This window comes from Argiope bruennichi, chromosome 6, assembly GCF_947563725.1.
Source record: "Argiope bruennichi chromosome 6, qqArgBrue1.1, whole genome shotgun sequence".
Lineage (NCBI taxonomy): Eukaryota > Metazoa > Arthropoda > Arachnida > Araneae > Araneidae > Argiope > Argiope bruennichi.
The window spans coordinates 136439160-136461430 of NC_079156.1; the positions used below are offsets into that span (position 1 = coordinate 136439160).

A 22271-nucleotide genomic window follows, 5' to 3' on the forward strand; every position below is an offset into this window, starting at 1 on the left:
ATTTGGTTATGGAAGAAGGAAAAATACTGTGAGTTACTCAGCTTCTAGAGGGCTCAATCCGGCAATGGGTGGAAGTCGTTTCAATGCAATAGATTCATTAGCAAATGGGTAGATGGATTTGAAATTGGACACGGCAAAGAAGGGCAGAGGCGACGGCAGATTTGTTTCTAAACGAAGGGGGGGGGGAGGTAAAACATCACTGACGGGAGGTGGGGGAAGCAAGCAAAATTAATCTAATTTAGCTTTAAAATTACAGACAGTGATTAGTTTCCTATTTATATCAAGATAATTAAGCACTTAATATCTAATTCAATTATAGTAAATAATTATTTGCCATAGATAATCGCTGTCGAAGAATAAGAATTGTACAACCGAGGAAGGGCAGATGTAACAGGCTGGATTTTAATGTGATTAATTTATAGATTCTAGAAAAAGTCCTCGCACTTCTAACAAGAAATCATTTTCTGAAAACTGTTGCACTCCAGTCACACACCCTTAAAAATTGAATGAAGAATTGATTTCATTTTTAACTCCAATTTGAAACACTCTTTTTCTTTGTAAAGATTTATATATATATATATATATATATATATATATATATATATAAGAATGGTCTTATAGTGTTATAGTGTCTGAGATAAGGTATATATGAATGTAGAATTTTATCGGCTGCAATTTATCTTTAACATGCGTACGTCCACTTTGTGTTGTTCTTTCTTTTTACACCGAAAATGGAGGATAAATTGCGTCTTAAGCATTCCAATCCGCTTTAAGCATTACATAAATTGCCTAAAAAAACTTTTCCAAAAATTTGTTGCACTCGGAAATTTGGAAAATTACATCTCTCCAAGTAAGCAGCAACAGGAATTATTAATTTCTTGTTCACGTGACTCATTAATTATTTTTTCAACGGATCATTAATAAAAATTTTCATTGGGTGAAAAAAAATATTCAACGCTTTTCTTTTTTTGAAAAATGATTTTGCGTTGGCATTTTATATAAAAATGAATAAAATGACATTTAAGTAAAAAAAAAATTTAACAGGGGAATATGAATTGATGAAAATATTATTGCGGAATAAATTTGTTCAAAAACAAGAAATGTATTCTTAAATTCGCACTGTCTCCATTTTTTAAATGTGGGTGATATTTTTCAGAATTTTTTTTTAAATTTCGAAAACTTGAACGCTATCAAAAATAAATTTGTTTTTTTATAATTAAGAAAAAAAATTCATTGTGATGAATATAGACATTTTATCAATATTTTTAAAATTTTTCATTATTTTAGCAAGACATACTTATCAATATGTCCTCAAAAAAGCATTAGGGTAAAGTTTTTATCTAGAAGTCATTGGCAGAAAAGGGGGGGGGAGGGAAATCACTTTCCAATTTTTAAATTATATTAGTGAATATTATATCTGAATATCTTGAATGGAACTCTTTGAACAAGTTGAGTACATTCTTGTATAAACTTGTATATATAATTGTAATGATAACTTACCATATTATATATTATTTATTTATTATATTCAAATTGCAATCGGTAACATTTTATTAATGAATTTTTTAATAGTGGCATAATAAATTAAATCACATAAACAGATATTATATAATTAAGTCAATCTAATTTTCATTTACACATAGTACTGGTTTATGTTGTTATAGTACTGGTTATCTATTTTTAACCAGACAAGGAAATATCATAGAGAAGTATAATATAATAAATTATAAAATTTTGGAGATTTATTCTGGAAAAAGAAATGATTGTATATATATATAATTTCTTTTCAATCGTGTTCAATAAAATTTGAATCTGAGAAAAGAATTTGAAAGACGTTCATGCATTTTTTTCATTAACTGAACGCCCCGGTCTTTTATAAAAGTGACACTCATTTTCTTTAACAATTCCACCAACAAGTGATATAAGCAATGGGTAAATATAAAAACCAAAAAAGAATTTTCACCTATCGCATTAATTAGTCAGTTGACTAAAAATAATCAGCGAAATATGACATCTTTCGTTATTCTGACAAAGGTAGTGCAAGCTGCTGTTTGACTGAACGATAGCAGAATCAGATGTCCAATATTCTACAGACTAAACTGTTGCTCAAAGGATCATTAAATCTAGTAAAAAAAATCGCTTATTTCGACTTTTCACCACACAATAACTTAAAGATAAGAATTAAATTATAAGTATCTTTGATATTCAATTTTCCAAACCTTCCTTCTGAAACAGTGAAAATTTTTGAGGACAAAAGTCTTAATTTTTCGTCGACAGAGCAATTACCCCCAGAAAAAGATGATGTAACTTTTTATACACTTTTCTAATTGACTAATAATACTATGAGACTAAGTCAATTCTTTTTGTGTCAAAATTCATAGTATTTACAAAACAATTACCAGATTTAAAAATAATATTATATAAAAACAATAACTGTATCTCTTAGTGCTAATCAGAAGAATCAGTTTTATTTCCATATTTTGATTTTAAAAAATATGTCACCAAATGCAATATATTCTAGTATTATGCAGTAAAAAGAAATAAGAAGACTATTACATTTATAAATATTGCACTGACCAGCAGGCAGCTTATTTCTTTTCTAGGTAGTTTAAAGTCTCCAGATTTTAGGGTTTACGATTACTCTCCACGATTGGGGTCTTTATACACCGAATAACTGAATAATTGTAAATGGAAAACTTTCAAAATGATAACAATGAAGTAATAGTAAGTTGGTAAAACCCAAAGCCATTGTCGTTTCTATAGATATTTTGCATGTTTACTAATAGCTGCCTCTGATTAAAATACACGCAAGCACCTCATAAATACTTAGCTTACTATGAAATTTGACTTAAATCATTTCATTCTATCAAATTAAAAACATGTGGAATTAAATTTTCAACGAACCTCCCATGTCGCCAGGAAGCTTAGAACGACTGAAGCGATTTTTCGAATGTTGTAGAAACCTCTTGAATTTCCAGAAACTTATAGAACGTTGATGAAAAATCTTTCCTCAAAATATATGATATAAAGATAAAAATGCACAATATTGTATAATTAAATGAGAAAACTTTTTAATTTGTACATTTTTTTATTGGAAAATAGTTGTACCTGTTACTATAACGAGAAAAAAATGTTTCAGTCCAATAGCTTACTTCATATTTGTACAAGAAACATTAGAATCAAAACTGTAATAAGATTTGGTAAAGAGAAACTATTTATTTGTATTCTGATGACGATCAAGAGAAGGAGTTGAAACATTTCTTAGCAGTTTCAAGATTCAGAGAAGTTAAAAGGACAAGGAAGCTGAATCAATATCTGTTCATCGCCTATCATCGAAACCCACGACTATTCCGTAAAAAAAGCACTTAATTAACTCTTTTTTATACTAGTTCCTTTTCTATTTAATAAATAATTGAAAATAATTTTGTTCTTGCAACTTATTTAAAATCAGAATATTTATTTAAAAGTGAGGTTTTCAATCAGTTTTATTTTTAACCTCCTTCTTAAAACTTTTTATAAAGAAATTTTGTAAAAAGATTGCTGAAAAAATACATTATTATTACGCGAATGTAGATGTAGCGTATGTTTGACCCACAAAGAGAAAGTACAACTCCTTTATGTCATGTAATTCTTTTCATACTTCAAAAATACTACTGAAACCGTTTTAGTATATATAGAATTAAATAATAAAGCAATATTTTATTTACGGCTAATAAAAATTACAAATTTTACAGATTCAATATATTATTACTCTAACAACATTAAATACTAGGAAAGGTATATTACAAGTACAATATTTTTCATTAAGAAAAAGTTAATTAATAATTCTGGTGGATTTTTTAATTTTTTTTTCTTTTCAAAAAACACTGGTTACTTTGTATTTATCTTTAAATTCAAAAATTTGATAGAATAGAAAGAAAATCAAGGTTTAAAAAAATGTAAATATAAACTTTCGATTTCACATGACTCCAAAGCAGTTGAATAGTAGAATAGAAAGCTGCATATTGGCAAATCCAAAAAATTATATCTATTCTGTAAAATATTTGCTCCATCCGCTTTTTCTTCATTCATATTATCGTTATTACAGCAAAGACATAACTGAATATTTTTTTTTTCTTTCTTAAGAGGTTTCAGCTCGATATTTGAGGAAATATGCAGCCTAAAATGTAAATTCTATAATCTTTTTTCTTTTGAGAATAGTATTTCATATATATATTTTCTCCTTGAAGTTAGATACAGAAGTATTGCATTCACTCAAATTTTTCTATCTAATGTCAAACAATATTACCTTTTAGACTGTTAAATATTAACGAAGAATATTTTACCTTGTCAGCTGATAAAACTGAAAAGCATGAATTTAACTGAGTAAATCCAAACAAATTATGACACATACAAATAATACTACAATATAAATGCAGAAGTGAAAAATCCTACTTCAGAATGAATGTCCACAGAAAACATTTTTTTAAAAAAATCTTAATTTCAACATTAGCAAAATGCAATTGAATATTTTAATTCGATGAGGTTGAACTGCATCCTAACTTCAAAAATTGTCACAAATTGTATATTGCAGCTAAAAAATTTATAAAAAATAAAGCATTGCGCATAGATAAAATTGATATCATTAAAATTTTTTTAAGCTTTAATCTAATTCAAAAGCCATTTTTATGACATAATTTTAGAAAATATGATCATCCATTTCCATAGGTAAGTCCACATTTTCGCAGTTATCAATCTGAAAATAACGAAGCCCATTTTTGCATTCGAATAAACTTTGTTTAATGCAAATTTCTTAAATATTTTCCTTCCTTTTCTTACATATCTTCTTTCAGTGATTAGTTATCCAAAGCATTTCCAATCATTATTTTGCAGCTTGATTAATTCACGAATTATAACATAAATGCAGCTGTAAAAATTTTCAATGAAGCAGTTTGAAATGTTCATATGATTTGTTTACATTCGACTGTTGTCATTCAATAATCTATCTATCTATACTTATATAAAGCTCAATGTGTGTGCGTGTTGGCGCTCTACAGGCCAGACCGTTCGACCTACAGCTACCAAATTTGGCACATGCATACCTTGGAGGTCTGGAATGTGCACCTGGGGTTCCTTTTTTTGAATTTTAATTATTAATTAAAAAGTAACTTTCCCGCCAAAAAAAACCTTTTCATTTTCCCCACTGCCAAATGAATAAGGCTTCAGTTTCTTTTTTTTCCACGTTAAGGAGGATAGGCTTAAGAAATTTTCGGCAGATTATTGCAAATGATTCTGTTTATTTTCTTAATTTTTGATGCATTTAAAATGAAACATTGTTAATGAATCGATCTTTCAGATTCATTCCGAAGTACTTTTGAATTAAAATAAAACAGAATAAAGGAAATTAAAAATTTCTAATCTGCATAGCGTTACCTCAACTGGCGTAGAAAAATTCAGGCATTTGCGTTACCATAATTGGCGTTGAAAATTCACGCATGTGCATTGTGTTCTGATTGTTGACATCTATTTTCAACGGATATGGATTTGGTTTTGAAGGCTTAATATATTTTCGTCTGATTATTTCAAACAATTCTGTTTATTTTTTTAGTGTTTGATGCATTTAAAACTTAACATTGTTAATTAATCGATCTGTTCATGATGAATATGAGAAAATTTTGTTGAAAACTTCTTGAGATATTATATAAATTAAGAAAAATATTCTTTACTGCCCATAAGGTTTAAATACTCAGCGACTCTGTTTTCAGTACTCATATTTTTAAAAAAATGCTTCGTTTCAGTAAAAAAAAATATTATGTTTATTGCAGTTCAATCATTTCCATCTTAATTTAAAGCATAAATTCTACGGGAGCTAACAGAAAATTAGAGAGATACATATTATGTTATGGCTGAAGGCCTTTATAATATTGAGTAAATTGTATGACTATTAAAATTTGAAAAAATTTTAATGAAAAAGCATGAAGTTCCATAAATTTTTTAATTATTAAAATTTTAATGGGCATTAAGATTGGCGAACCGGCTGGTAGGTAATAAGAAAGAATTTTGTACCACACATTTTAGTGTTTTCTTTACAGATTAGTTCAAAATCAAATATTATTGTTATTAAATATGTCCATCATTTGTATCTTTGGAATTATTTTTTTAAAGGCTGTCTATTTGCTCAGACTTTATTGTTATATCATCTATTTTTCAGTAAATAAGAGGTAATAAAATCTCACATAAAAAAAGAAATTGTTAGATGGAAATTGCATTATTTAATGAATTGCCAAATTCAAAATGGTTTTTAAACTGGAAATGTCATACAACAGAATTAAAAGCTTTTAAAAATCAATCCCCCCTTTTTTAAATTAAAACTGTGAAATATTATGAATAAATATTTACTGACATTATCAGTTCAAAAGTTATCTTGCAATGTAACCTTATCCTTTCTTTCTTAATTTGAACTAAATTTAAATGAACTTTTATTGTTCTATTTCAAAACTCTTAGCACAGTTCATTAAAAATTAATAATTATGTACTAATTATTTATCATAAATATTTAAAGCATCACATTCAGACATGACACAGGCTGTGTTCACAAAAAACTGAGCTTAATAAACTGAAAAGTAAAATTAGTACAATTAACTGAATACTAAAAATAAATTTATAAAAAAGTGTTTGATGTGATATTAAAAATATCATAGAAGTATTTCATAAAAAGAAAATGAATTTATCTCAACAACAATAAAATGTAATTTCAAAAATGTGGAAGTGTGACATGTCTGCAGATCATATGAAAGCAGCCATGGTACTAATGAGTCTTGATTTTACATGAGGAATTTCCAAAAATCAATTTAATACTATACAAAAGAATTTGCAAGAAACATTTGACAAAAGTCTTTATTGAAAGATGATAATATACATAAAATCTAAAACTTATCAGCACATATTTTACAAAAATTAAATAAGCGCATTTTCTTTAATTATAAAAACAGTCTGTTTTTAACATCTCCAAAACGTTCACTCTTGCATTCACAGAAAACATTATATACAAAACATATTTACAGACACAGAAAAAACATTTAATAAGTATTAAATGCTGATATATGAATACCCATAATCAAATATAAAAGTATAAAACTGGTAAAAAAATGAGAATGAGTATAAAAAATCCCCTTTATGATATTGGCACATTAATTTGCGAATAATGTAATGAATGATACATTCGGTCTTAGTTTTCCAAAATTTTAATGGAAAGATTATCTTTTTAATCTAATGGAATGAAGATTACTAAAATTTATTACCAATTCTATAAACAAAGTACAAAAAATAGCAGTCTAAATTTCAAGACCATAATAAAAATTTAAGGATTGATTGAATTTTAAGATATACATTATATTTTAGTTTGAAATAAATCAATTATTACACACAGCTGATAAAAAACAAATATTGTACTACTATATAATCTTGCATTATAATTTCTGCTCTAAACGTACAGGTATAACAATGAAGAGCAATATTTGGGCAATCTCAAAATAAATAGAACTAAACATTCTTGAGCACAGTACACTTATTTAACTTTACAACACACACTATTTTTGTAAGAAAATAAATTAAAGATAAATTAAAAGAATAAATAATACCCGAGAAGGAATAGAAGCAAGATTTTTTTTCTTCTTAAATTATCTATTAATATTGCATTTCAGATCTCATGCAGTAACTGACTTGCAAGTCCATATAATAAAAAACAAAATAACAATGTTCCTCATTTTTTTCTCCAAATTTTAAGAAATTGATTTCATTAGCTAAAAATCAATTCAAACAAAAATCTTACACAGTGAAAAGATAAATGATGATGACAACAGAAATTATCAGGGAACTAAAACTCTTAACAACAACCTTAATGATTTTGAGCTACAAAAAAACTATGAATTGAAATCAATGGGAATTTAAGAAAAATATTGGTGAAAGCAAGATTTATTTGCATTTAAAAACATGATACAGACATGCAATTAAAAAATGATATGGTTCTAAAACATCTTGCAGTTTCATTTTATGCAGGATTGATTCGTTGATGAAAACGAATTCAAAACAAACACTGCAGAACAGCATTGGGCAATTCAGAACACACTAGGTGGCCAAAGAAAGTAAGTACGTAAAAAAGATTACAAAAATACGAAAAGTTTGGCATATTTTTGTGAAAATGTTATTTTGTTAGGATTAAAATGACTGCAAAACTGCTCTTTTTCTTTCTTTCCTCTTTGGCATTTTATATTTTGATTGAAAAAATTGTTTTCAATTATGTCATTCTAATGCAAAAACAAGCAGTGAAATTTACAAAAATTCTTCCTCAAACACAAAGAGTTTTACATACACACCTGTACAGTACATCACAGGTTTGATTTTTTTTAAAGGAAAAAGTTTATACCAAAATACATGAGAAATATAATACACCATTCAAAGAGACATTTCTCAAAGTTGCACTTTCCCAAATATAAGGTACAACAAGACTAGAAAGAGAGAATCAAAAGATGTAAAACCCTTTGTGATAATTGCATATTCAGTCTAATCATGCCCCAGCACAGAATGTCTCTTCTTCTTATGACTCTGGGGAGGAGTGAGCTCTCTCAGAACAGTACTTGGACTGGTTTCATTCACTACCATCCTCTGTTTTTCTTGAACACGTTCCTATTGAAATAAAATTTTTAACATAAAGACTAATGTAAAGTAAAAATGCATTTTAAAAATGTTAATAGGTTCAATGAGGGCAATGTGGTATATTTCAGAAACAATTTTTTTTAAGAGTTATCAATTTTGATCAAAATAAATTTAAAATACTGACAATATTTTAATAGGAAATTTAAGAAACCACAGAAAATTTAAAGTAAAAATGAATAAACAAAGACACACAAATTATACAAGTTCTAATGCATTACAAATAAATTAACCATGATAAATTTTTCTTTTCCATCTCCCTGAATTGAATTAGTATACTAACATCCTGTTTCTTTGAAGCTACAGGAGTGTTATATTTGTATTGAGAATTTTTAATTATAAATAAATGTTTACCACAATCCATCCTCAATACTTCCACCAGTAATAAGGCATTTGAGTTGCACAAATTTAAGATGCAAAAGGCCTATGTGCACAACACATCTTTAGTGGACTTATAAAAGATCCTAATTTAGTTTACTGGAAAGTCTAGTTTCACTACACAGATTTTCTATCCTAAAGACATATGTGAACTATTTTGAAGTTTTTAATTATTGTTCCAAATATTTCATTAGGAATTAGATACCTAAGTTAGAATCATTTCTCTAGATACAGCAAATAACAAAGGAAAAGAACAGAAGAACAAATATGCAGATGCTTACCAACAGACTCAAGCATGCAGAATGTGTTTGAATGTTATGACAGTCTTCAGATGGAACATCTTCAAAGTGCTTAACAAAGACAGGGCCATTTTCATGGGCCACTTCCACAAAAGGTCTCATCCAAGTAACACAGGGTAAAAGTTCTGTCCATGAAAGCCCTATAAAAAACACCAAAAGTTATAATTAACTGAACATAATAATAACATACACTGTTTACACAACAAAAAAGATTAACTGCTAACACAGATTTAATAACAAATAAAAAACTGAAAAGTAATCACTATTATTCAGAAGAGGCAATTTAAAAGAAACAAAAAAATTCATTTGTCATCAATAAAAAAAAGTTCCAATTAATTCCATCAGAATTGAAAACCTTTTTTTTAAATATTTTTAACATTAAAATATTTCCTATCATATTGAAATAATTCAGACTTGTTTGAATATAAACGCTTGCTTTTTTTACATTAGTATTAAATACTAAAATAGATACTACGATTATTAATGTGGTTAAAATGATGTTGATTAAAATTAATAACTAAAAATAAAAATGAATTGATTCAACACGTTCAACAAACTTAGCAAATGTCTTACAAATATATAAAAAAAGATTATTTCAAAGTAATCCAACAATATGCAATACATAATAAATAATTTTGTTAAAATTAAAAAAATTTCTAGGGTATGTCAAGGTCCCCCCCCCCAAAAAAAAAAATTCTGAAACTTCATAGAAAGTCATTATATATGAAATCAAATTTAAATTGATAAGTAAAACACAATTTAAAAGAAAAAATTCTAAAAAAAGTTTTAAACAAAGGTATAATTTTTAAATTATTGGAACATCAACACTGCCTCAATTATACATATGTATATATAAAGGTTACTAATAAATACTAAGTGGAAAAATAAAAAAATTAATAATTCTATTTCTATATAAAAAAAATTATTCTACCTTTTATATTCTATTTTTTATTATAAAAAAAATTATAAAATAGATGTACGCATTATAATACTTCATGTTATTTAGCTCAATGACTAACATGAAGTTTTTAGTTAATGACAAATAAGGCAACATTAACAATGTTCTTCATTAATTTTAAGAACTGTGAATTAATTACTGACTAGTTGATAGATAAATAATAGATTATAATGAAATAAGGAAATTCAAAAAATAAACTTAATTGAAGTGATAAAAAAAGTCAATATTTACCTGATACATGCATAGCGGTATCTTTCGAGATAAAATGAGCAATAGCAGAAGCAGCTATTACACTGTATGGGAATCTCAGGCTTTCTATGTCTAAAATACATAAATCCAAAACCTGAAAAAGAGACAATGAAAAGTTATGAATGATCTAAAATCCTGCAGTGACTTTCATTGCTTAGTTTATACCAGTACCAAACATAAAAAGTGAGAATTAGTTATTTTCAAATTTTGCAAACAATTCAGTAAATCAGGTATGTTTTAAAAAAATATTCCAAGTGGGAAAACTGTACTTTGGAAATAACATTGTTATTACAAGGTATATAATTTAATAAACATATTATTTTAAGAGACATTAGTAGCAAATATTTATGAGCACTGCTTGCTCCAATTACTTATTTAAAATCAACAACATATTAAGCATGTTATAATATTAATAAAAAGCACTAGTGAATATTTATGGCTTAACATAACGGAACTGCTTTTGACACAACATGTATTGAACACTGCATGCCTTCTGCAATATTCTTACAATTTTAATATAATATTTAGCACATATGACACTTGATCATTTGGACAATTTTTTTGGGGGAAAGGGCACAGCAAGATTGCCAAGTTTATATGCAAATCTGACACTGCTTATAGCCACATTCTAATTTACAAAATGAAGCAAAAATACAGCAACTATATAAAAAAGAAATAAATGCAGAAAACTTTATGTTCCATCTTAAATGATGACAGAATAAGAAATAAAAATTAATAATAGAAATGTAAAAAAATAATTATAATGTAAATTACAGTAATATAAAGCTAGATAAATTTTTCTATTCTCAATTAGATATAATAATTCAATAATAATAGTGGATTAATTGATTGTAGGCTTGAATATATGAATAAAGAATGGAGAGGATGCCAATAAACTAAATTTCAGCTTATAAGAATTTTTTTTTTTTTTTTTTTTTTTTTAAATACACCATAAACAAACTTTTAAATAAATGCAATTTCTAATTCCACTTTCCCAAAAACTTATGTTAAAATGGTAAAAAATAATTAAATGGTAGATAATAACGAATTAGAAAATATATATAAATTTCAATATAAAATAAATTAGATATCATATTGGAACTACTTTGAACATAAACTTTTATCACATGGTAACATTTTTAAACCAAAATTGCCAAATTATAGAAATCAGTATTTGAAGCATTTAGTAGACCTAGATAAATAACACTTACCTTTGTAATTTCCACAAACAAATTTCTAGGGCATTTTGCAGGTCCAATCAGGTTCTCACCTTCTTCAATATGAGCAAGTTGCAAAAATATGCTCAACCAACATGTGACAGTTATTGGAGTAAGGTTCCAATTCAAAGTCTAGTTAGAAATACATATATATATATAATACAACCAACAAGGGAAGTCGCCTATTATTTAATAAGTATAAAATGACCAATATAAGAGAAAAGGATAATTTCACAAAAAAATTACAAACTAATCACTATGTACAACTAATGTTTGAGAAGATATTTACCTTTTACTAAGTCCAAGCAAGATTTAAAAGAAAGATAGATGCATTAAGTAATTACAAAAAATATATAAGCATTATTGTACTAGTTAAAAAAAAAAAAAAAAAAAAAAAAAGCTGATTTAATCAAATTTTATAAAATGTTTTTGAAATCTTATTCCTGTTAGTGAAATAAGTACAAATTCTTTTTTGATTTGTCTTTTTTAAAATTAAACTGAAACAGTATAATGGCATCATGAATGCATGTGTACTAAGTTTTAAAGCTCTAAAAGAATAGGAAGTGAATGAAAAATCAAAATTCTATCTTTAAAATATAAAAGTCAAGTTAAAGTTAATTAAGTTAAATAAAAATTTGCAAGATAATTACAAATTATATAATTATTATTTACAGCTTAGGACATTTTAAAAATACAGATTTATGTAATATGGTGCAAATAAATGCTGAAGGTGAATTACCATAATCAAGACCAACTCCTGTTGCAAAATTTGTTCCTCTGTGCAGGCACCATCAGTAACAAATGCAAAAGATTCCAACTTTGGTGGATAAATTTCCTAAAAACAAAACATAAAATTCTTTTTAATAACCCATAAAACATTGAAAACTATTGATAAAAAAATTTAGTTGGAAAAAATGTACTAACTTCCATTTTTGATGCAACAAAAAGAGCTGTTGCCCCCAGTAGTTGTAGACAATTTCGAGGTAAATCAGGTTTTGAAGTCAAAAATCGATCCACATAATCAACAGCCAGGTAAAATGTTTCTCTATGCATCTTATAAACTTCGCAGACCTAGAAATATGCATGTATTGTAAATACGTAAATATAAAAAATCATAAGAACAACTCGTGCTTCTCCAAATATAGATAGAGACACACATTCAGCACTGTTTGTGATAAAATACCAAGACTGTCACAGATGATTTTATCTTATATAGAGGTGATGAGCAAAGAATAAAACGAGCACATTTCAGAAGTTTTTAACTTTTATTCATTAGATGCATTTTTTCAGTTTTTTTCTTTGTTTATCATTTTAAAACTGTCACTTTATTTTAATTCAAAACCTCTGCATTTATTGTTTAAATGGCTAGTTTAATTTTGCAATTATATGCAACTTTTACAAACAACAAAGTTTAGTGTAATGCTAAATAAAATGCGTACATCTCTTCCTCTCTTTTTACTTTCTCATATACAAAACACTGAAATTACCAAAAAATTCAAACTTGAAATTTTAATAAATCTCTATAGTCCAGATTTCCTTGAATTTGAAAAAAGCACATTTTTGGCATCATGTCTGTTTATGAACACGACACTTCAAAACATTTTGTGCTAAATGAATCCGTCAGCTTGTTCTTTTGCATGCATGTAAATGCAATAATTTATATAAATGAAATTTGGTATGTGATTTTGTCACTATAACTGTAGTTCTGTGTGAAATTTTGATTTTAATCAATTGGCAAATAGCTGTTCAAAATATATATTTGCATAATAGATTGAGTAAAAATGTTAGATTTCCGGGAAAGACCAGCATTCAGTAACTATTGTTTGCCAATGCTGCACAAGACATTTGTGGCCTTGAGATTACTTCCATTGGCTTTTACTCTCCGAATTTTGAAGCATGCACAAAAAAGCATAGAGAACTTCTGCACTAAAGAATAAACAATGGCTCCAGGCAAAATTATAGGAAATAAAATATAATTTTTTTTAATAACAAAACGGAGGGACCTATATTTTGTAATGTTTGATAAAATGACTCGCCAAATTACTTCCAAAACAAATTTGTTAACATTAAACTTTTCCTCAAGGGCTATATTAGAAATTCACTATGACACTCTCATGGATTTGAAATTTGAGAAACTCATATTTTATATTATACATTTGAATAACTTGATGTTTTTTAGTGTAAGAGAAAGGAAACTGACCATGCAGCACCAAACAAGAAGCTAAAATCAAACGTAAGCGTATAAAAGGTTTAACGTAAATGTAAACGTATAAATGGTAAAATAAGGGACATCAACGACTTCAAAAGGGATAAGAACTGTTGCATTTTCCAATAAAATCTCCATCTTAAAAGATACCCAAGTGATTTTTTTTCAACTTAGAAGAATAAAAAATAAGTATTTACGTTTTAGTTAATTTAGAAATGTATTTACCTCCATCAACCAATCAAACAAGATTGCTCGCATTAAAGGTGCAAGATCTGGGTGCCTATATAACATTTTAGGATCTCTGCAATAAACCATGTCTTTCACAACCATCGAATGCCAGAGATCTTTCTGCTCAGCCCAGTCTAATTCAGGCAAAGGAGAAATCCTCTTAGATGAAAATGAGGATGAGCCAATCATTTGAGCAACTCCTCGGAAGCTGTTTAAGGAAGAGGAAAAGAACTTCTGTTCAGGACTTTTGTTTTCATCACCAGAAATATCTATATCTGAGGATGGAGCATCGTCACTGCTGCTTGGAGTCATTCCAATTGAAGATGATGATGAATATTCAGGAGAAGGACAAATCTGTACAAAAAATTCACATTTTATTAACCGAAAACAAAATATATGTAACCAACATTACAAGAAAAAAACATCAATTCAAGATATGTTAATAAGCAGAAATTAGAGTGCAAATGCTAAAAATAAAGATTTAAATTGAAAAAATGTCCATAAATGTGCAAGACTGCACTTAAATCCATAAATTTAAAACTCGCATGAATTCTACATTTAAATTTATAGGTTTGAATAAGCAATAGTCAGCAGAAATGAAGTTTCTTTTATTAAATTAGATGATATTCACTTTCTACTTTGTTACATGTTTAATTGTATTAAATGCATGAATATGCCAGAGGACATAACAAAGGATATTATACATATAACGACAAGTCATTCAATTGCATTAAATCATTAGAAGAAAGAGAATATATATTAAAAACCCATTTATTATTTCATACATTGGTTTCATCCTTCTCAAATTAATAATTTTAGATCTTTCTCTGGAAAATATTTAAATAGCCTAATCTTACTAACCAACAATATATTGTTTATCAATATCTTTTAGATGGCCTACAGCTATTTAAAAACCAAGCAAAAACTTTCCTCACTTTATGTGTCACCAGATTCCAATTAAATTCAATATTCAAACAGTGAATATCATTAAGTATAAATTGCAATTTATAATCTTTAAGAAATATGAATTTATTTTAAGGTATTCATTAAAATAAAAAAATTTCTTGAACCTTCAATTAAAAATAATGGGAAACTACACACTCCAATATTACAAGAATAGCAATAGTATATGATTTCATAAGTTTATTTTAAAAGTAAAAACTTATTTTAAAAAAATATTATTTATGAAGTATACAATAAGCAAAATTTACTCTTAAATTAAATTTTGCATTCTAATAATTCCATCCACACTTTTGGTTCTAGTAAAATGTCATGAGGATTGCCCAAATAACAGATCCATAACTTAGAGGAGATATTAGATAGCACGGAAAACAAGTTAGTACTCTAGTTCTAACCCTTCATGCCACTTCAAACACAAGAATATTTGTCCCATAGAAGTAGATTTAATGCACAGAAAATACTTTTCAAAAGATATAGCTATAGATTATTTGCCAGATATAAAAGCAGCAAATATGTATTTCATGTAACAATCTAAATCATAAATAAACAGAATTTATTCCTTTACTCTAAAAATGATAGTAATTTATAATGAAATGTTATCAGTAATCTGCTGCACAAATCTACGAAACAGATTATTTTAATGTATTGTGCATTATATGATTAAAGAGTAAAAGATTCTATCTAAATATATAAACAATAATTTTACTTTAAAGAATCAAAATGAACTTTGAAATGTTCATACCAAAATGCATAAATGATGTTATTTAGATCATATATTTAAAAGTGAATTGCATACCTTAGAAAAATTACATAACACACAAACAATTAATGAAGTAATACAAATATTTTTTATAACTTAAAACTGTTCTGACTCATATTTAACTACATTAAAAAATGTTTTAAATGTAAAATTATCACTCTTAAATGAAACTTAGTAAATTAATATTCGTTTCATATTTTAGTAATGTATGTGACAAATAATATTCTTTAATCATTATAAATATAATGTTAAAGGATTAAAAAAAATTTTTTTAACCAAATTAAAATATTTATTATTAGATTCCAAACTATGATATAAATAACAACTCAATCATTTTTTTAAAAAATCTATTGCGGAATGTTTAACAAGTCCTTTAACTTATTAATCTTAAATCAGTTTGACAATTTGCCTTCATATTATTAATCCTACCATAAGCCGTAAATACGAGCAACTTTTTCTTTTTGGTTCTATAGAAATATTTTTTTTTAATTTCTCCCTTAACCAATATTGCACAAGCATTAGTAATTAATATAATTATAGAATTTAATTTAATCTTTGAATGTTTTTATAATCAATAAAGTTAAAATAAAACTAAAATGTAATAACATCCTGAAAATGTAATTACATATCAGAGAAATACCTTTTCAATATCTAGTTTGAATGTTTTGAATAATTGTAATAAATATTTAAAATTTTATAATTTTTTAGCTTGACAAATGAATGCACTAAAAAAAAAATAATCAAAATTTGGAAGCGATTGCAATGCAATTAAAATTTTTTCTTATAGCCATATTAAAGAGTTAAAAAAACATCGACTACATGCTATTTAGCATTTTTTTTAGTTGACACTGAAAATATCTCTTAATGGACTTAAATCCTCTCTCACTTTTTTATAAACAACTGAAATATATTTAAAATTTTTAAAATACATTTTAAAAACTTAACTATTTCTGGTAAAAAAACAAAACCTATTTTTTAATTTAAATAAAACCATTTAATAAGATAAAACAATGAAGCTCAAAATTATAAAATTTTTAAGGAGCTAATCTCAAAAAAGATAAAACTGCTATAAATATATTTCAGAAATAAATAAGAAAGAAAAGAAGCTCAATTAACAAGTCAGAATATTCATTTCATAAAAAAATTAGACTAACTATAAAGAAAAATTAATGCATTTGAAAAATTATTTTTCACTCAAAACTACCTATTTTTCTTCTAAAGCAATATAAATTAAATATTTCCATATCTCTACAGTAGAGGATTTTCCTCTATTATTCCAGTGACTAGTCACTGGAAAGCTAATTTCATATTATAAAAAATAATAGAATGTAGTTATAGGACTGTTTTCAATAAAACTGCAGGACAAATGATGGAAAATTTTTCTGTAGGAGAAAGAGTTAGGAGGATTAGAACAGACTTCATATTCTTTTTTTACTTTACTTACCAAGAGAGCAGTTCATAAAACACTATTAATGTTTTTTGAGTTATTTTAAAAAATACAAACAACTGTCTTCTATTAGAGCATAGTTAAAAATTGCAACCTTTTTGTCCCACACCTCCCTTATATGAAGGAAGAATAGGACAAGGTTTGAGAAAATTAGTAAATAATGTATTTTAATACTTAAAGTAAATAATGTATTTCATTCAATGATTATGATTTTGGATGTGCCAAACAAGAGCTGATTTTGAAATCTTTATTGCTGCTGCCACATATTAAAAATTTTAATTTTCTTTTACAATCATTTCCACTGATTTCAATATGTTATTATTTAATATAATTTTTCTAATTCTGGGTGCTTTTCCTTCCATATTCATAGCATTTTTATATTTAAAAAAAGATAAAATAAATAACTCTTTTTAATTTAGAGTGACAAAAGTTTTAATAAATAACTTTCATAACTAGCTCCATTTTTTCATTAACTAATATTTATTAAATTGCCTATTACTTCATTATATTTACAGTAGAAATTTCCTTAACTGTAATTAAGTGGTAAACTTGATTTTAGGTACAATATTTTTTTAAAAAAATGTGAAATGAACCAAATTTTATAGTATGTATTCATACTTTATCTGGTTTCTCTTCAGAATCGTGCTACTTTGTCTTTTACTTAAGATACGATACAATTATTAAAAAAATAAAAAATAATAAAACATGCTTAAAGACACTGGTGCTTTTAAGTAAATTTTTGAAAAAGAGTGGAATTTTCTTTTATACCTTTTGTTTTATAGTTAATGAAAGGAAGTCCAGCTTTTGTTGTTGTATATTTTTTTATATAATTTAAAATCATCAATTTAATGTTGCATTGCAACACCTTAACTAATTTTATTAAACAATAATAAAAAATAAAAATTTAATCCTTAGCTTATTTAGAAAATGTACTGAAAAGCAATTGAGCATGCTCCATTCCTCCAACAGCAAAATTTTCTTTTAAAATGCATACTACATTTAAACTTAATTTCATTATTAGTTCATAAATGCCATATTTTTGAGTTTATTATACATTTATAATATTTTTATTTTACAAATAAAAAGACTGAAAAAATAAGAATTTGTATTTACTTTTAAGACATAAAAATCATATTTTCTGTTTTAAACATAAATAATATTATAGAAGGTGTAACAATAAGGATAAAGTAAAAGGCTATAGCTGCTCTTTCTAATGGAGAAAGAAATATATTCTGCTCTTTTATATAGGCATAATTGCAGCTGTCTCATTCCTTCCAACTCCTCCCTATACATATTTTATAGAGGAGAGATTTTTCATACTTCTGCCTGCAGATTTCTTTCTGTAGTTTACCATTTAGAAAAAGTTTCTGTAGTTTACCATTTTTTTTAAAAATCAAATTCAACTCAAAACACATGTAATGACAACTTCAAGATTAAGAAGATGAAGTACATATGTTCAGCCCTTAAATACTAGCACTTTGGAAATGTTCGACTTAGTTCTCTTTCCAATGAAATACACATTTTCAATATACACCAAGGCATTTGATTCTCAATATTCTAACATTTTGAAACTTATCAGTAATGGTCAATTTCATTTTTTTGTATTTCTTGAATAAATTTCAGTTGCAACAAAACACATTTAAGAGATGAAAGAATTTTCAGGTAATTTAATAAAGACACATAATCATTTAAGATGAATTTTTATATTCTTCAACAGTTTATCTATGGGAATTAAAAGTTTAGTCCATTAATGTTTATCAAATTAATATCTTAAGAAGTTAGCATCAAAAAATATAATTAGAAGCTTTCTTTGGGCTGTTTACAGTATTTCTCAAGACAAATATATACACTTTCTTACACATGTTAAAAAATTAAATTTTAAAAAATTTATTCCCTAGTACCAAATAGAGGAAAGGTAATCTTTTAATTACTATAGAAAAATTAAAACTAACAACTTGATAGTATTTTAAAAACATTAAATTAATTAAACTTGCATAAATGAAGAAATTTCTAATTAGAAAGTTATACAGAACAATTTGTCATGTCATCTAATCCACAATATCAATTATCCAAATACATGTAAAATAAATAATTGGATTAAATAATATAACTTTATAACTAATTAAATGAGAACAATATTTTACAACTTATTTTTAATACTGAATAATTTTAAATGTTTTCCATCTCTTAACCCTTATTAAAATCATTCATAAATTTTAAAATGATAAAAATATTTGATTAAATAAAAGCAGTGAAAGCTATTAAGAATTGAAAATTTAACTAAGCATAAAGCATCTTTTCTTTTATTTTTCAATTAAATATACTTATTTTGGAAAGGGGAAAGAGAAGGAAATTACTTTTATGCTAAAATAATTTTCTTTGTTGTATTATATAAAACTTTAAATTATTATAACAATTATATATTAAGGATTATATATCATAGAAAAAGAAACAAGAAATATTTTAGTCGATTTTGAAAATGCTATTTCCTAATAACAATTATTCAATGACTATTTACTCTCTTAACCCTTGGTATTATTTTCAAAAATACTACCAAATACATATTAGATTTTAGTTCATCTTTGCTACACTATAAAAGATAAAAGTATTTTACAAAATGTTAAAAGCTGAACTTGAAAATAAAACAAAGCATGCAATTATACACTTGGACTAACATCAAAAGAACAAATTAATTTGAAAGCAATTTGCATATCATAAATTATTTTTTAAATTTTATTTACTCTTTTAATATAATATTGCATATTTAAGAGATAAAAAAAAATGTATAAACTTTATTTAAAATTTTGCATTGATTTTTTTTAAATAAATCTGAAAATATTTTTTTTTTTATTTAAAATTTTTAAGAATTTCATAAGATTTATTATTTACTTAATAATAAATTTTCACACTAACCATCATATTTCTAAAACGATATAAATTTTAATAAACATTTGAAAAAAAATTAAGTTCAGGAATTTTAGAGCGCGCCAAAAGAATGTTCACACGTAGCCCGGGTCCTATTGGAATACCGGTGTGCGGCATATTGGCGGGAACAACTTGCCGCCCAAACAGATACCAAATTCCGATAAGGTACCCTTTTCCATTGATAAGATATTTAAAATATGTTATAAATAATTGATAATTTTTCAGAAAAACAGTTAATATAGTAAAATTAGTCAAGAAAAATAAACAAATTACACTGTAAACACCATACTCAATTGCATGCTTGATGTAGACAGGATGTGACGATAATTTATAACAAAAAATTATTTTAAATAAACTTACTGTTATTTCCTTGTCTGCTTTTCGTTTACGAGACAAAATAGCTGGTTGCCGACAAGATCTTTCGTATTTTGTGCTGCAAAATAATTTAAATATAAAACACACTATAGCAATGGCTAAATGGTAAAGGGGAAAAAATCATAAAAATTAAATAAAATTCTAATACCTCTTGATGGACATCCTTAATAATGATTTGAATTTTTTTCGAAGGCTAGCAGCTTATTTCGTTATAAATTTCTATTGAAAAAAAGAAGCAAAATATTAATTCAATGCTACTAAGTTACGAGGAGAATGTACTGAAAAAAAAACATTTAAAAATATTAATGCACTTAAATATGTCCAATATTCTTTTGTACGAATATTTACAGTCAAAAAGGTGTTACACAACTTAAAATAAATGTTTTTAATTTAAATTTTAAAATTCAGAAGTGTTGATATTGCCGATCAAACTCATTAAGGTGCTACAACGTGTAATGTTATCTCAGTTTTTCTAAAATATTATAGAGTACTTACTAACAATTTTTGTATTAAATCAATTTTCAAGCGATTCTGCATTGATCAGATAAAATTTGATGCCAAAATAAAATGACAACTATTTTTAAATTATTTTAGAAAACATGACACATCGAAAAAGCAATATGGATGCACTTACCGGAATCTCGTCGTTCGAACCGCTGAAGTCGTTTTCCAGCTGAGGAACAGGCAACGCGCCAAATCGTCCAGGCGCATAAACTTAGAGCCTGCGCAGTACGTGTTCTCTCTTAGGGTTATCAACGTCAACAAAGTTTATTGACTGCCAAACAGTTACAATGTCGCCAGAACTTACTCTTGTTATAAAGTGATGTCAAACTTTTGGCGTATTTGGAGAGCGATAAAAATTTAAATATAGCATTACTTTCTACTGCGGAAAGAATTTCTCTAGATTTTATGACGTCAGGCGCCTTTTCAGTTCATTCTCAAAATAAATAAATATCGTTTTGAATTAAAATGACTATTATGGTTAATTAAGAGCAATTCATTTATTTCAGGAACTAAAATCTTTTAAATAGTAAAAATCTTTTAACAATCTTAATATTTTTAATTTGTATTATTAAAAAATGATTTGGGATGATTTTTGTAACCGTTATTAACTGAACGTTTAATAAACATCCCAACGATAAGAATAGGTTATATCATCTTTCCGATGTAACTGTTATCGATTCTATTTTCTAAACATGATTTCAATTTGTCTGCTCTCAGAAATAAAACACTCTTTCACATTAAAATAATTAAAAAGAAATTGTCTAAACATTTGAAATTAATTTAACACAATATAACAATTTAAACTATGTAACTAATTTCCAACTTTAATTGAAAGAAAATAATATTTTTAATTTTTAAAAAATAGAAACAGATGTAAAAAGGAATTACAAACCAGTGTCACACTACTTTATATTAATTTCTTTGTTTCAATAAAATCTTTGACAAAAAAAAAAAAAAAAAACTTTACTGTGAAGAAATCTTGAGTATACAGGTTTATGTTTAAGCTACATGTAATTTAAGGAGGAAAAAAATCATTCCTATAGTTTTATTAGTATTTCAATAATTTCAGTGTCT

The 22271-nt window shown here is 26.1% G+C and overlaps 1 protein-coding gene across 4 annotated transcripts; it reads right to left on the reverse strand.

Annotated features, from left to right (window-relative positions):
• Window positions 1-6947: 6947 nt before the first annotated feature.
• On the reverse strand, window positions 6948-21395 carry LOC129971616 (G1/S-specific cyclin-E1-like). Of its 4 annotated transcripts, none has more exons than XM_056085553.1 (10): window positions 21328-21395; window positions 20842-20912; window positions 20679-20751; window positions 14224-14580; window positions 12717-12863; window positions 12532-12627; window positions 11787-11924; window positions 10558-10669; window positions 9351-9508; window positions 6948-8664 (listed from the first exon to the last, which is right to left on the reverse strand). In XM_056085553.1, the coding sequence occupies exons 2-10, from the start codon at window positions 20853-20855 to the stop codon at window positions 8542-8544; spliced, it is 1218 nt and encodes a 405-aa protein (XP_055941528.1). In that variant the 5' UTR covers window positions 20856-20912; window positions 21328-21395; the 3' UTR covers window positions 6948-8541. The 4 variants fall into 4 exon arrangements, with proteins under 4 accessions (XP_055941528.1, XP_055941530.1, XP_055941529.1 ...); XM_056085555.1 differs by lacking the exon at window positions 21328-21395 and adding an exon at window positions 21189-21245; XM_056085554.1 differs by lacking the exon at window positions 21328-21395 and adding an exon at window positions 21042-21134.
• Window positions 21396-22271: the final 876 nt, after the last annotated feature.

Excerpts from the sequence above, each read along its gene's own strand:
- LOC129971616 (XM_056085553.1), bottom strand. Across the intron at positions 12,628-12,716 it reads TTGTTGCATCAAAAATGGAA|GAAATTTATCCACCAAAGTT; the intron begins GTTAGTACATTT and ends TTTTGTTTTTAG. Across the intron at positions 8,665-9,350 it reads CTGCATGCTTGAGTCTGTTG|GAACGTGTTCAAGAAAAACA; the intron begins GTAAGCATCTGC and ends TTATTTCAATAG.